The 14,230-nt window shown below is 37.3% G+C and overlaps 4 protein-coding genes across 4 annotated transcripts; 1 reads left to right on the forward strand and 3 right to left on the reverse strand.

Moving 5' to 3' along the window:
• Positions 1,899-3,535, forward strand: LOC109728680 (UDP-glycosyltransferase 87A1-like). Its single transcript, XM_020259149.1, has 4 exons — positions 1,899-2,437; positions 2,906-3,037; positions 3,128-3,184; positions 3,505-3,535. Exons 1-4 carry the CDS (start codon positions 1,899-1,901, stop codon positions 3,533-3,535), a joined length of 759 nt encoding a protein of 252 aa, XP_020114738.1.
• On the reverse strand, positions 3,437-5,826 carry LOC109728629 (cyclin-B1-1-like). The gene is given in 8 exon segments (XM_020259089.1): positions 3,437-3,998; positions 4,086-4,264; positions 4,355-4,513; positions 4,597-4,845; positions 4,928-5,053; positions 5,151-5,552; positions 5,633-5,699; positions 5,796-5,826. Coding segments are annotated over 4 exon segments (675 nt in total). The 5' UTR covers positions 4,792-4,845; positions 4,928-5,053; positions 5,151-5,552; positions 5,633-5,699; positions 5,796-5,826; the 3' UTR covers positions 3,437-3,856.
• On the reverse strand, positions 4,841-6,299 carry LOC109728681 (cyclin-B1-1-like). The gene is made up of 5 exons (XM_020259150.1): positions 6,254-6,299; positions 5,822-5,831; positions 5,633-5,699; positions 5,151-5,552; positions 4,841-5,053 (listed from the first exon to the last, which is right to left on the reverse strand). The coding sequence occupies exons 1-5, from the start codon at positions 6,297-6,299 to the stop codon at positions 4,841-4,843; spliced, it is 738 nt and encodes a 245-aa protein (XP_020114739.1).
• Positions 9,219-12,380, reverse strand: LOC109728597 (cell division cycle 20.2, cofactor of APC complex-like). The gene is made up of 8 exons (XM_020259050.1): positions 12,322-12,380; positions 12,131-12,244; positions 11,855-12,019; positions 11,112-11,381; positions 10,362-10,464; positions 9,935-10,251; positions 9,672-9,821; positions 9,219-9,542 (listed from the first exon to the last, which is right to left on the reverse strand). The coding sequence occupies exons 1-8, from the start codon at positions 12,322-12,324 to the stop codon at positions 9,396-9,398; spliced, it is 1,269 nt and encodes a 422-aa protein (XP_020114639.1). The 5' UTR covers positions 12,325-12,380; the 3' UTR covers positions 9,219-9,395.

The raw sequence follows: 14,230 nt of genomic DNA on the forward strand, positions 1-14,230 counted from the left end.
TTCCTAAATATTCTAGAAATTTAGTTTCTGTTTCTAAATTGAGAAATAAAGGCTTTAAATTTTTATTTGAAAATGAATCTTTTACTATGTTCTCCGATAATGTTATTATTGGCAATGGTTATTTGATAGATGATTTGTACAAATTTAATTTGAGTCAATCTTTTAAAAATAATTTTAATGTTGATCATGACATTGATGTTAAAAGGAACATTATTAAAGAAAACTCCTCCTATTTATGGCACAAGCATTTAGCTCATATCTCTCTAGAGAGAATAAAGAGATTGGTAAAAGGAAAGATCTTATAAGATCTCAACTTTACCGATTTTGGTACTTGTGTGGAATGCATAAAGGGAAAGCATACTAACACAAATACTACTAAAGGTGCCAGAAAGAGTTCTGAAATTCTTGAAATCATATATACAGATATCTGTGGACCTTTTCCTACTGCTTGTTTCAACAGTCAGAGATATTTTATCTCATTTATTGATGACCATTCAAGATACATGTATCTCTATCTCTTATTTGAAAAGGCTAAGGCTCTTGATGCTTTTAAAGCTTATAAGGTCAATGAATTTAAAAATTAGAAAACGAATTTTATACGTATTATATCCGTACCGAATTTTTGCCGAATCCAAATTAACTAACTATGCTCAAAAGCAGGGATGTCAATGGATAATGGGTATGGATATCCAAAATGTTATCCGAATCCGAACCTAAATGGAGCGAATTTATCCGATATTAAATGGACGTGATTCCGAATATGGATATAAAAAATAAAAATTCGGCAGATATGAATACGGATATGGATTTTGACTGTACCTGACCTAAACCCGAACTTGATCCGAATCCGAATTTATTTTACATTATATATAATATATATATAAAAATTTAATATTATATTTGAATTTGTATTTTAAAATTTTAAATTTAATATAATATACTTTGAAATATTGAAAAGAGAAATAATTGTTTCGCGTTTGGATTCACGTTCGGGATTCGGGTTCTTGGTTGGGTTCGGTTTTGGATATGGATTTTTAAAATCCGTCGTGTTCGGGTTCGGATTTCGGGTTTGGAATCGGGTTCAGATTCGAATTTTTGAAAATCCGTTCCGTTTGACATCCCTATTCAAAAGAAGCATGAAAAAAACATATTTTTCGAAATTAAAAAAAGCTTTTCATGAAAATCAGCTTTTTTTTTTTGTTTTACGAATAAAAATTCAGAAAACAAGACACTACTTTTTCATGAAGTTTGGAAAAAAAAAAAATTAGACAAAATTATTTTTTTTAGAAACCAAATATACGAAAATATTTTTTCAGTCGGAGAATTATTAAATTATTGTACTGGTAAATTTATATGGAACTCTTAAAGTGCGTGTTTAAAAGTGTTTAGTTGGAAAATGTTTTGCTCACATTTGAAGTTCTCCAATATTTTACTCATGCTAATGTCGTAGTTTTTAATTGCTTGTCTTGTTTGTTATAATTATCATTTGTCCTATGAACTAAACAATTCATTTCGTGAATTGTATTAAGCAATTCGATCCGATTTCGGTTTCTGACTATGCTGGATATACAGTTTGTTACAATTATCATTTGTCCTATGAACTAAACAATTCATTTCGTGAATTGTATTAAGCAATTCAATCCGATTTCGGTTTCAGTTTGTAAGTTTCTACGTCCCTCTAATTCCACCAGCATTCACATTACCGTTTAGGTCTGTGGCGAGTAAATTTGAGTCCCTTTTCTTCATATTTCTTGTTCAATTTTTTTTACTATCAGAAGCATAATGCACACAATATGCAGCCACATGATTGAATCTCTTGTTCTTTATCAATTTTTAAAAAATTTTCGGCAGAAATTGATGACCAATCTTTGGAGCAGTACATACCTGGTCTGACATCAATGAGATTGAGTGATGTCAGACACATGTTTTCCTTTGGAACACTAGAACGCGCCTTCGGGGCGATCTCACAGTCGCGGAAAGCTCAATGTCTCCTCTTCACCTCCTTCTATGAGATTGAATCAAAGGCAATTGATCTACTAAGAGAAGAGCTCCCATGTCCTATCTTCGCAATCGGCCCCTGCATTCCTTACATGTTGCTCGATCGAGAATCTCGAAATAACGCCGCATCACAGAACGGTTGTGCTACCGCAAACTACTTCACTTGGTTGGACTCTCAACCTGGAAGCTCCATACTTTATGTGTCACTCGGTAGCTTCCTCTCGGTGTCGACATCTCAACTTGACGAGCTTGCACTGGGCCTGGTTGCTAGCAAGATCAAATTCTTGTGGGTCGCGCGAGACGACTCCTCTAGGATCCAAGAAACGGTTGGAGACGCAGGTCTAGTCATGCCCTGGTGTGAGCAGTTGAAGGTTCTGAATCATCCTTCTGTCGGCGGCTTTTTGACTCATTGTGGATGGAACTTGACGCTCGAGGCATTGTTTGTAGCTCTGTCTGGAATAGTCATGAGTGACTTTTTTTTAATCAAGTTTTACTGAGTTAGTTGGAAAAGTAATATTCCCATTTAGTGTACTGGTGAGCAACTAGTTATTAGTCCATCCATTGTGTGTAAGCACTTCTGCTGGTTTTGTTTTAAAGTTCCCTCATTTCTATTGTATTGTTAGCTTTATATACTATGGATGGTTTTAGAATTAGATGTGCAACCGCTTGCAAATTACTTGGAACTTAACGATATGATGAATTTGATTTGTTATATGAATAGCATCTATCACAAAACCAAGTAGTTTTTTTCATTGTCTTTTTGTGCCTTTTCTCCTTCTATAATCTCCTAAGCAAATTTAGTTAGACCGCGTTGTTCTTGTCTGATTTTACGTACGATTTCTGATGCAATGCAATCCCTCCCTTAATGATTCTAGTAGTGTTCCGCCAGCCACAATGTGCTATGTAGCATCACAATTAAGAATGTTATATGGGTCATAAAGCTCAATGTCAGCTGGATGCAGGAACAACATTTTGCTTTGTTGCAGCGGGAGACAGAGAAACTTCGGGGTGATATAGAGAAAATGCGAAGTGAACTCAGGTGCGAATTCCGTTCTTAAATCTTTGTGCTGCATTTCTTCGGAAGGAAATTTTTCTGGTCTTAACTTTGAGCATCTATATCCTGAGGCAGATACGAAACTGACAAGGTCACTGCCGGGCAACGGCTGGATTTAAACCTTGAAAGAGGGTAAGGCATAAAGTAGTTTTACGCATGCTAATCTACTTCTATACTGCATCCTAAAGTCAGTCTTGTATTATATTACTATATACTTCTTTTTTCGCTACATAGCTTCTATCTACAGTATGTGCGAGGATTGCACTTGGGATTATCTAAAGAATAAGTCTCCTTTTTGTTTGTAATCTTAACTTGAACAATATAGATGTTTTAAGCCTCATACCGAGATTGGCTCAATCCTTACATTGTCACTACTGTCCTCGTTGTAATTGAAGACAGAAGTCCCTAAATAATTTCAATTAAAATAACTCTATATCTTCCTGTTTTTGTAGACTAGCAGTCTTAGCTTTCAATCACGAGTAAGGCGGACAAAATTAGAAAAGCAATACGAGAATTCATACTTATCATCTCTATACTCTTTTCAATTAGCATCTTTGTACTTGTCATTGATCCACATGAAGAAAGTCTACATTGAACATGATCTGAAAGCACTAAACTGTAGGATACACCATACTCCTGGGAATAGAGTATGAACACCTGGGAAACAGAACACTTAATTCCTATTCATCATCACTGAGATGATTGATTCTCTTGTAGACTCGAAAGCACGGTGAAACAAACAAAAGAACAAAAGAACAAAAGAACAGAAAACAAAAGAACAAAAGGACAGAAAACAACCCACGATCACTCCTCCTCCATAATTTTCGTCGCCGCAGGATGCAGAGCCACGGCTGCGAATTGCTCGTGGGAGTACTTCTTGTACACGACCTTTTGCTTGCATTCCGTTGCGGTTGCGTGCGCGTTCACCAGGATCTTACTACAGTCCCTGCAGGTATGCAGCACAAAACCAAAAGCCATGGTTACAGTATGATTACAGCACAAATTGCAATTAGAATAAAGGAAAGATGCATACAACAACTGCTGCTTGGAGAAGCCAGTGTGGTGCTGCAGCGTGTTGGTCCAGAAAGGCTGCTTCTTCAGCGTGCAGCGGGCTGCGTAGACTGCGGAAGCAGCGACCATCGATGGACAATACATTACCACCGGGTATTGAACCAAGCCCAGTTCGGCGAAGAAGAAGACCATATGTTCCATCTGCATTTGAACCGAGAATTGAAACTCAAAAGAGATTTCAAAATTGAAATCTGGAGCAAACATTCAGGGATAAATTTCTACGGTCCTCACCTCCTTATCACTGGCTGCAGCCTTCAGAAATCTGAGGAGAAACACATATGGCGTCGGAACAGTCAAGTTCCATTCCAGCTTGTTCAGAATTGTTTTCTCCATCCCCAGTATCTGCTACCTGGTGTATGCCCTATCTGATATGCAAATGAAATCATTGACCTGCATCAAATACACAAATTAATCAAATTCATCACAAATTTGAATGGACATAAAAGAAGAAGATACTATATTTGTTCCTCTACCTCGGGAGCCCATATTTCCTCGTACTTGCAAGCGATAAGCAAGGCAACGACACCCACAAGCTGCAACTCCCTCCTCGGCACCATCTCCATCGAGAGGTATCGATCGATGACGTAAAACGTGAGGTAGAGGGTCTCGGGCCTGAGGTCGAACTTGTGGTGCACTTCGATTATCCAGTCGGCGAGGATGGCCCTCATCTTCGCATTGATCTCTACCTGAGAGTCTATGTAGTCGTGGGGTCGGCTCTTATGCTGCATCACAAATGAGAGATTCAGATACAAGAGTAAATATATATAAACGTATGAAAGCGGTAATTCGCGAAAAAATTCGTACCTCAGCAAGTTTGTAGAACAGGTAAATGTCCTCGACGTAATCCACAACAGCCAACTGGTCATCGGCGTCAGACGCATCGATGTCTTGTACCAACTCTTTCGGTTTCCCAGTTAATCCGCAAGCATCCTTACATTAACACACCGACAAAAAGCCGAGTTCATATTACAATAAGAAACCAGAATGAGAAATTCTCTAGCTGTAAAAGCTAGAATAGAGCTAGCACCTTGCTGCGGGCGGCGATCAAGTAAGTGAAAGTGTGGACTTTCTTTCGAGAAGGTTTGCCGCGAGAACCGGCATTAGCTGCTACTGCTGCTGCTGCTGCTGTTGTTGTCGTCGACGACACCTGCTTCGTCGCCTCGTTCTTGTCGTCGCTGATCTCGATAACGTTTTTGGGCTTAGGCTTAACAGTGGGAGCCTTCTTGTTGGCCGCGTGAATTTCGGGCTTAGGCTTAACAGTGGGAGCCTTCTTGTTGGCCGCGTGAATTTCGGGCTTAGGCCTAACAGTGGGAGCCTTCTTGTTGGCCGCGTGAATTTCGGGCTTAGGCTTAACAGTGGGAGCCTTCTTGTTGGCCGGTTTCACGCCACCTTTTCCTACTGCTCCACCGGCGGGAACAGCTACAGGCTTCTGCACACAATGTTGACGGTTTTAGTAAAATATTTGATATCTAGAATGCTTCTCTGCGAAGCAGCGGATTGTGTGCAGACCTTCTTTGCGACAGCAGCGACGGTCGCCGCAGTTGGCGCGGTTGCCAACTGTTTCGCAGCAAAGCTTCTGCAAGAAACCAATGTAACATAAGATTATCTGAATGTAAAGTAGGCATAAGATGATATGTAATCGGAAGAGATCGCGAGGAAAATGAGGACCCACTGAGTAATGGCGAGATTATTCTGCACCTGCGGCTTCCTAAAAGGGAGAGGAAGACAAAAAGATTGAGAAAAAAAGTTAGTGTTGGATCTTCGTAGTTTTAGGTTCATTCAAATTGAGATTATGGTGAGAATCTATACCCTGAAAGTTCTACAGACGTTAGTATCTCTGCAACAACTCAATAGTCGAAGAAGAAGAGGAAGAAGAATATCTATCTCATACCTAAATAAGAGTTAACAGAAGTAAGAATCTGAAACCATAAGCATAAAAAATGAACACAATAAAGCAAAAGAAGAACCAAAGAAGAACCGCAAAGAAGAACCAGCAAAAAGAAATAGAAAGAAAGAAGGGCCGAAATCAAGAGAACAAATACAAAGAAAGAGCCGTGTCGTGAAACAAGTCACGATTATTAGAACCTCAACCCATTAGAACGAAATCAGCCATGAAAACACAATTAGAACCTCTCGGTTGCTGCGGAGCGACTGCGTTATGATGCTTTGAGGCCATTGCTCGCTCCTCCTCCTCCTCTTTTTGCTAGAGCACCGACGAAAAGAGATCCTTCGCCTTCGACGCCGGGATTCGCAGCCACCGTTGTGGCTTCAGCTGTTGAGAGAAGCAGAAGCAGCCCCTTCTCCTCTCTTCTCTCTCTCTCTCTCTCTCTCTCTCTCTCTCTCTCTCCTTTGTGGATTCTTCGGTAACTATGGCTTGTTTGGGTCTCGTGCACAAATGGAGAGGGTTTGGTTTCCTTTTGTGGTGGCCAACGGTCGAATTTTGCTTTTGAAAGGCCCCCAACGGTCGGATGGCCTGAGATCCAACGGCTAGGATTGTTTTTTGGGTCTCGTGCACAAATGGAGAGGGTTTGGTTTCCTTTTGTGGTGGCCTCCAACGGTCGGATTTTGCATTTGAAAAGCCCCCAACGGTCGGATGGCCTGAGATCCAACGGCTAGGATTGTGCCCTGTAAAACGGGTGTTCCAAAAACTAGCCGCTGGGGGAGTTAAAAAGGGTGAGATTCTTTTATTATTGAAGTGTTTTTTTTATATGAATCTTTAAAAATTTTTTAAAATTTTAAATTTTGAATTTTAAAATTTTTTAAAATTTTAATTATTATATATTAAAATTTTTTTAATTATAAATTTAAATTTTTAATTTCAATTTTAAATTAAAATTAAAATTTAAATTTTAAAATTTTTGCTTTTTTTAAAAAAAAAATTTTCTCGCGGGCGCTAGCAATTGGCGGGCCTTGGAAGAGCTGAGCGGCCTCTCCGGAATTCGCGGGCAGCGAAATCTCTGTATCTTTTAAAATAAAATATTTTAAAAGATTGAATAGCCGATTTAAAATGATCTACATAATTCAGACAAGCTATGTAAGTTTTTATCTAATGATCTTTTGTACTTAACCTTTTTTTTTCTATTTTTGTTGTTTATTTTGTCTCAAGTTATACCACTTCATGTAGCTAAATTTTTTTACAATCAATAAATATAAAAAAAAAGATGGTCTTTTATATGTTGATAGATATCAAGTTGTCCTATCAACAAGCCCTTTTAAGAGATCCGGTCAGAAAATAGTACACATATAACGGAAAAAGTCAGAACCAGAATTTTTTTTCTTTTATGAAATAAATACAATACCTTTTTAAAAGTGTGACAGGGAGTTACTCTATACTGTAATTATTATATATCAAGATACCAAACATAGATAGGTGCTCCGTGAGCATTATAAGTAATAAATAAGTAGATCAATAAAAAAAAATAGTGACTAATGGACAAAGGTGATCACCTCCTCCGACCTTATGATATATTACCATTTTTTTGGGTAAAAGAGCATGATTCAACATCAGATCAAATTATCTTTCTTTTTTTCTTTTTAATCCCTTTTGGGCAGTGCAATGTTGTAGACTAGTCAACCCTGTATCTAAACCCTTGCCTTCCACTGTCAGTCTGCCATGCAATGTTGTAATCAAAGGCCTTTTTTTGGCATTTAGCTACTAACAAATTTTTATTTTAAAAATAATTTTGTTAAAATTTAATTTACAAAAATAGTTCTGGACCGACCACGCAGGCGCCACGTCAGCGCCACGCGGGCAGGACCGGGGCCGTGTATTAAGTTGAATACGATGAACCATTCACCGTGTTCAAACACGTGAATGATTTACCGTGTTTAATACGTATTTTTTATATATTGAAAAAAGGAATAGAGAGTAGGGATGTCAATATGTATGGATATCAAAAATATTATCCGAATCCAAATCCGAATAAATTATATATATATATAAAATTTATTTTTATTTATTTATACAATATATAAAATATTTAATAATTTTTATTTTTTAGATCTTCATCCAACGGTACAGATTTTTAAAACCCGCTGGGTTCAGATTCGAATTTGGAGCTTTTGGTCGAATATGGATATATTTTATATAATTTGAAAAGTATAACTTTACTAGTTTATTAATGTATCTTTATTTTATCATAAAAATTTACCGTCAAATAGAATAATAAAATCTACATTTTTTTAAAAAAAAAAATCCTAAGTTAATAGAATGTTGTAATTCATTAAAAATTATTAATAGTGTGTGAAAAGTGCAAACTATAAATTCTTTTAATACTTAGATGCCTAAAACTTATTATCTACTGTAATAAACAGTTAAATATTATTTATTTATTATTAATAGTATACTAGTGGAACACATAATGTATAACCTGGGTCTTTTTTAAAAACCCCTAGTTACTTAATAGCATGTTATAATTTTTTTAAACAAACATGGTGCTTGTGATGGGCACCAGGATGCCTTTTTCTTTTTTTTTTAATATATATATATATATATATTCTAGCACATGTTGCTGTGTTTATAGATAGGAATAGGGGCCCGATCCATCCCATTTCTCAATTGTGCTGTAGCCCAGCACCCCTATAGCAGCAGCACCATTCCACTCCCCTCAATTCCCGGGAAAAAGATTACCCACCAAAAAAAGAAGGTCAATAGGTCATACATCGCCCACTACTACTATTTAAAATTTTTAAATTTATTTTTTTTATTTTCAAAATATTCTTCTAAACTTCAATTTTCATTAGTAAAATTTATGATTAGCAACGTATTTAAAAAAAATTTTGAAAATCAATGAGAGAATTTTAATCTACCAAAAATATATTAGACATCTAATATGTCACTCAAAACTTCAAAAATCTCTTATATATTTCTGGAGGACAAACACTTTTATTTATTTTAAGAGAGCAAACAATTGGTAATAAGAAATTTATTTCTGTAAACAATTGGTATCTCTTGTAAACATGATCACCTGAAGCTGTAAATATATAATCAAATCATATTGAGTCCATATATTAGAGAGTTATTGCACCAGCTGTGTCTATTGAGACAAAAGGAGTAGATCAGAGGATATGAAAATTCTGTAATAAGAGAGCAAACAAGGTGTTATTTTATTTCCAAAAAATTGGTGGTACAACTCAAAAGAACTATACAATTTCCTGAAGCTGATGTGTATGTAAAAACATGGAGTAAAAAATTAACTCTTGTTAAATTAGTTAAGTATAATGACCTATACCTATTATTTCTTTTTGTACATTGCAATAAAAAGCTAGCCTGTCACCTTATGTGCATCCTCTTCAACGACAGGATGCTATCGCTGCCATCGTTCGCCGCTCTCGAAGAGTTGCGAGGCGGCTCGAACACCTTCCAGAAACAGATGCTTTCGTCCGCTGCAGCCGACACGACCGTCGTACCATCCGGACTCTGCATCAGCGGGCGCAATATCACGTTAAGAGCATTGAAAGAGGAACATATAAATAATGAAGTATTTTTTCTAATGAAACTATGATAGGCAAAGCATGGTGTTATCTTTTTTATTATTATTGTTTAAACCTGTGAGAGGTGCAGAACTCTGGAAGTATGCCCTTTCAAATCGGCAATTCTCGACATCGAAGGGTACGACCACAAAGTCAGCTGATTTTGGTCGTAACCATGGGCACTCAAAATCTCCTTCTGGTGCCTGTTCCACTCCAATGCACAAACCTGTTCAGTAAACATCAAGGAATCAGAACAGTTAGTTGCTGTTAAATTGATTCAACTATGGAAAAAGGCTTAAATGAGGAAACTATTGCTCTAAAGGGGAGGATGAACTTTGCCTGAGAAGAAGTCTCTATACTAGCAGTGCACTTCCCTTCCCGTGTATTCCAGATCTTAATGCAGCGATCGGCATCCCCGCCGCCAGAAGCAAGAACGTTCGACTCATGAGGACACCAAGCTAGGGCTCTTACAGCCGCGTTATGGTCATTAAACCTGTGGAGGTACTTCGAGGATCTCATGTTTACGGATTCCCACACGTAGACAAGGTTGTCGTTCCCTCCGCTGGCAAGCTGTCTTCCACCTTCTGACCATCTCAGGCCGCATACCTCGTCAGAGTGCCCGCGAAATCGGGACACAGGTTTGCGGTGTGATCTCACTGCGAGAGGTAATTCGGTAAGCATCGGATATAATCAAAACAAGAAAAATAGAGGTCGATAAAGCGTTTGGACGATTCATGAGATGTGATAAAATAAGCAAGTTATATACCATCATGGTTGATGATGGAGCAATCACAGCTCCCTGATGTCAAAATGTGGCGATTCCATGAAAGGCTTCCTACTCTTCTCTTGTGCCCTTCGAACGTTCTAACCTGTGTTGTAAATGTAAACAAATCTCAAAAGTTATTTCCTCTTATTCAAATAGAGAAAAGATTCTCTTAATTTTATGCATATAAATGGGGCATATAAAAGAGGGAAAACACATGACAAATATATTAGAAAGAAAGAAAAACTTTACCGTAGACAGGAGAACAAAAGTGCAAAAAAAACTGGCAGTACAAACGAAGAACTCAAATTTCCTGAGTTCAAAAGATCCAGAATACTAAATGCTGCAACAAGTGCTAGCACTACATTAACAAAAAGAAAGGCTACAGCATCTCAAACTAATACAGGATTGAGAAAAACTAAACCGCACAGCAGCAACTAACTCTGAAAACTCACAGGAAGATCATCCAGGCTCTACTCAAACACATGCGACTTACTTGGGGAGGTTTGATTCAAAACAGATGCGAACTTTCTTAAAAATTGAGTTCCCAAGATAACTTTTGAAGCAATTATTAGGCTAAACCAATCAAGTAACATCCAAATATTTAACTTCCCTCATTCTAAGGAAAATGTGTAGCGTAGACTGTTGATAAATATGCTATTTCCCGTTGATCATCAAATATTCAAAGCCAATAAAACTGTTACTGAAGTTGGAAACGCAGAACAAATGATACTAAGGGAAATTCTCATATACCTGCTGGAAGGTCAGAGCATCCCAGAGCTCCATTTCAGCTGTAGCATATCCGACGGCCAGCTTCTTCCCGTCATCACACCACGAAACGCTACTTGGGTAACTCTCCTCCTGATCCACCGATAGGAGCAGTTGCGCCTCACCAGTGTCGCCTTTCAATAGGTAAACTGAAGGGCCCATTGCAACAGCCAAAATGTTCTCCTTTCCCCAGTCCATTATGTTCACATAGTAGTCATCAGTCAGGCACGGCACGTCCAGTATCTTATCTGGAGACTGTTCCAGAGTTCAGTACCAACAGCTAAATTATGAATCAGTTCCCAGAAAAAAGCATTGTAATTTAATTGACAATGGAAGCATATGAAATGTAGCTTCATTTATAACATTCAGATTGTCTAGTGCTTAGGAGAAAATCATATAAAACATCCTAAGCGAAAAAAGTTTCTTCACATAATTACATATTCTTATGACACAACTAGATTCAAGTTACAAACTCAGCCATTAGCTTTTAATGAGAAGAAAATTTTGAGCATCTTATCAAAATTTCTATCTGATAATATTTGGAATATCTCAACAGTTTCGATCCCAATCCTTCCGTAGGGGCAAACCGTTCTGTCGAGTGCCTCTCTCAGATCAACACAAATAAACAACGAAAATGAAGAAAACCAAACATTGGTCACGCAAATTCGAAATAGCAAGAACAATGGAAGGGTAATCGAAAGAGGCGTCGGGCGAATGAAGTAAAATACCGATGGAACACGGCGGAAAAATCTGGCATGATCGCGCTCCTCTTGCATCATCTCGTCCACAAGCAGACTCCGCCTGGTGCTGGGTCTCCAGAACGGAAGCATCCTGAACGGCCTCCCTTCGGAATCCAGCGTCAGATTCTCCTCCAACCTCCTCCTATACTCCTCCTGCCACAATAACAGGGACCAAGAAACCAAAAGATCCAACTTTAATACGAAGATCGGAAACCAGGAAACCCTAGAACATTGCAAGAAAGAAAGATGAACACGATCAAACACCTTCGGAGTCAAGACCGAGGACCACTCCGCCGGTTTCTTGGTTCTCCGCTCGAGAAGAGACGATCGCGCGCGGTCGAGATCCATGAGGCTCCTCGTGGGTATGAACCTGTCACCCTGAACAAGAATTCAGGGTTTGAGAGAGAGAGAGAGAGAGAGAGAGAGAGAGAGAGAGAGAGGGGGGAGTTGCTCACCATGAGCCTCCAAATCCGATCGATCGGAAAATGAGAGAGAGAGAGAGAGAGAGAGAGAGATGAGAAAAAAGAGGGTTAGGGTTATTATATTATCTATAGCATATGTGGCGGCGAGCGCGGAGGCGCGGGCGGGGGCGAGCGCGAGCGCGGGGTGCGGGCAGGCGGGCGCGCGGGGCGGGGCGCCGCGGGGCTAGGGAAGTCAATGGATGTGGATACCCGAAATTTTATCCGAACCCGAACCCGAATGAAACGGATATATCCTATGGATATGAATATGGATTCGAATATGGATATCAAAAATAGAAAATAGACAGATATGGATTCGAATATGGATTTTAATTATACCCGATCCGAATCCGAACCCGACCTGAACCCGACCCGAACCCGAATTTATTTTGTATTATATATAATATATATAAAAAAATTTGATGTTATATTTGAATTTGTATTTTAAAAATTTAGATTTAATATAATATATTTTGAAATATTGAAAAAAGAAATAATTGTTTCGGGTTTAAATTTTCGGGTTCGGGTTCGGTTTTTGGATTTTTGGTCGGGTTCGGGTTTGGATATGGATTTTTAAAATCTGTCGGGTTCGGGTTCGGGTCTCGGGTTTGGAGTCGGGTTCGGGTTCGGGTTTTTAAAAATCCGGCCCGAATCCGAATCCAAAAATCAAATTAAAACTCGAACACGAATCCGAACCCGATAGGTTTTAAAAATCCATATCCTATGGATATGGATTTTTAAAACCTGATCCAAATCCGACCCGTTGACATGCCTAAAGGAGGAAAAAAAATAATATAGGCACGATGAATTGTTCATCGTGTTTAACTTAACACACTGGCCCCAGCACTGCCCGCGTGGCGCTGACGTGGCTCCTGTGTGGTAGGGCCAGAACCATTTTTATAAAATAAATTTTGACAAGATTATTTTTAAAATAAAAATTTGTTAATGGACTAAATTGAAAAAAAGTCCTGTAATCAACCCCCGTATCTAAACCCTAGCCTTCCACTGCCAGTCTGCCACTCCCTGCTGCTCCAAACGCCACCCTTCAGCCCAAACATTAAAATCAACTCAACAAAAAAAAAAAGTTAACAGTAGAAGTAGAAGAGAAAAAAGAAAAAGAAACTCCATACATTTTAAATTAAAAAAGAAAATTAATATATAACATAAATAAATATAATTTTAGGGATCTTTATTTATTTTTATTTTTGTGTTCCACCCTCCATTACGGCTTTCAAATGAGCGAGCTGGCTCGCATTCGACTCGAAAATAGAAGTTTGAAACTTGAAATTTGAAATTAGATATATGAAATCTGAAACCTAATTAAATCTTAAATTCAAAATTTTAAACTTAAATTTTAAAATTTAAAGTTTTAAAATTTAAATTTTAAAAATTTTAAAATTTAAAGTATACTATTTAAACTTTAAATTTGAAATTTAAAAAAATCTATATTTTAAATTTTAAATTTAATAATTTATAAATTTATATATTTATAAATTTATATATTTATAAATATATAAATTTTCCACTCTTTTAGTATTATTCCCATGTTTTTTATTTTTTTTTGAGAGTCTATTCCCATGTGTTAATAAACAAATACAATAAAATAAAGGGTCAATTTCATTTGTGCCCCTCTAAACTTTAAAAATATCATAGATGCCCCTATAAATTTTATTATATCACAATTACCCCTACAAATACTTATTATTTTTCAAATATACCCTTACCCCTACTATTCATCTCTTTATAGAATGATAAAATATTTAGATTATCATAAATATGGTCGAAATATCCATTTTGCCCTTAACTTTTAAAATTTTTTACAAAAGTATTTTAGCATGATATATTTATTTTAAAATATTAAAATAAACAATAAAATATATCATTTTACTGCTGTGGTTTATGA

This window comes from Ananas comosus, linkage group 24 (genome assembly GCF_001540865.1).
Source record: "Ananas comosus cultivar F153 linkage group 24, ASM154086v1, whole genome shotgun sequence".
Classification (NCBI taxonomy): Eukaryota; Viridiplantae; Streptophyta; class Magnoliopsida; order Poales; family Bromeliaceae; genus Ananas; species Ananas comosus.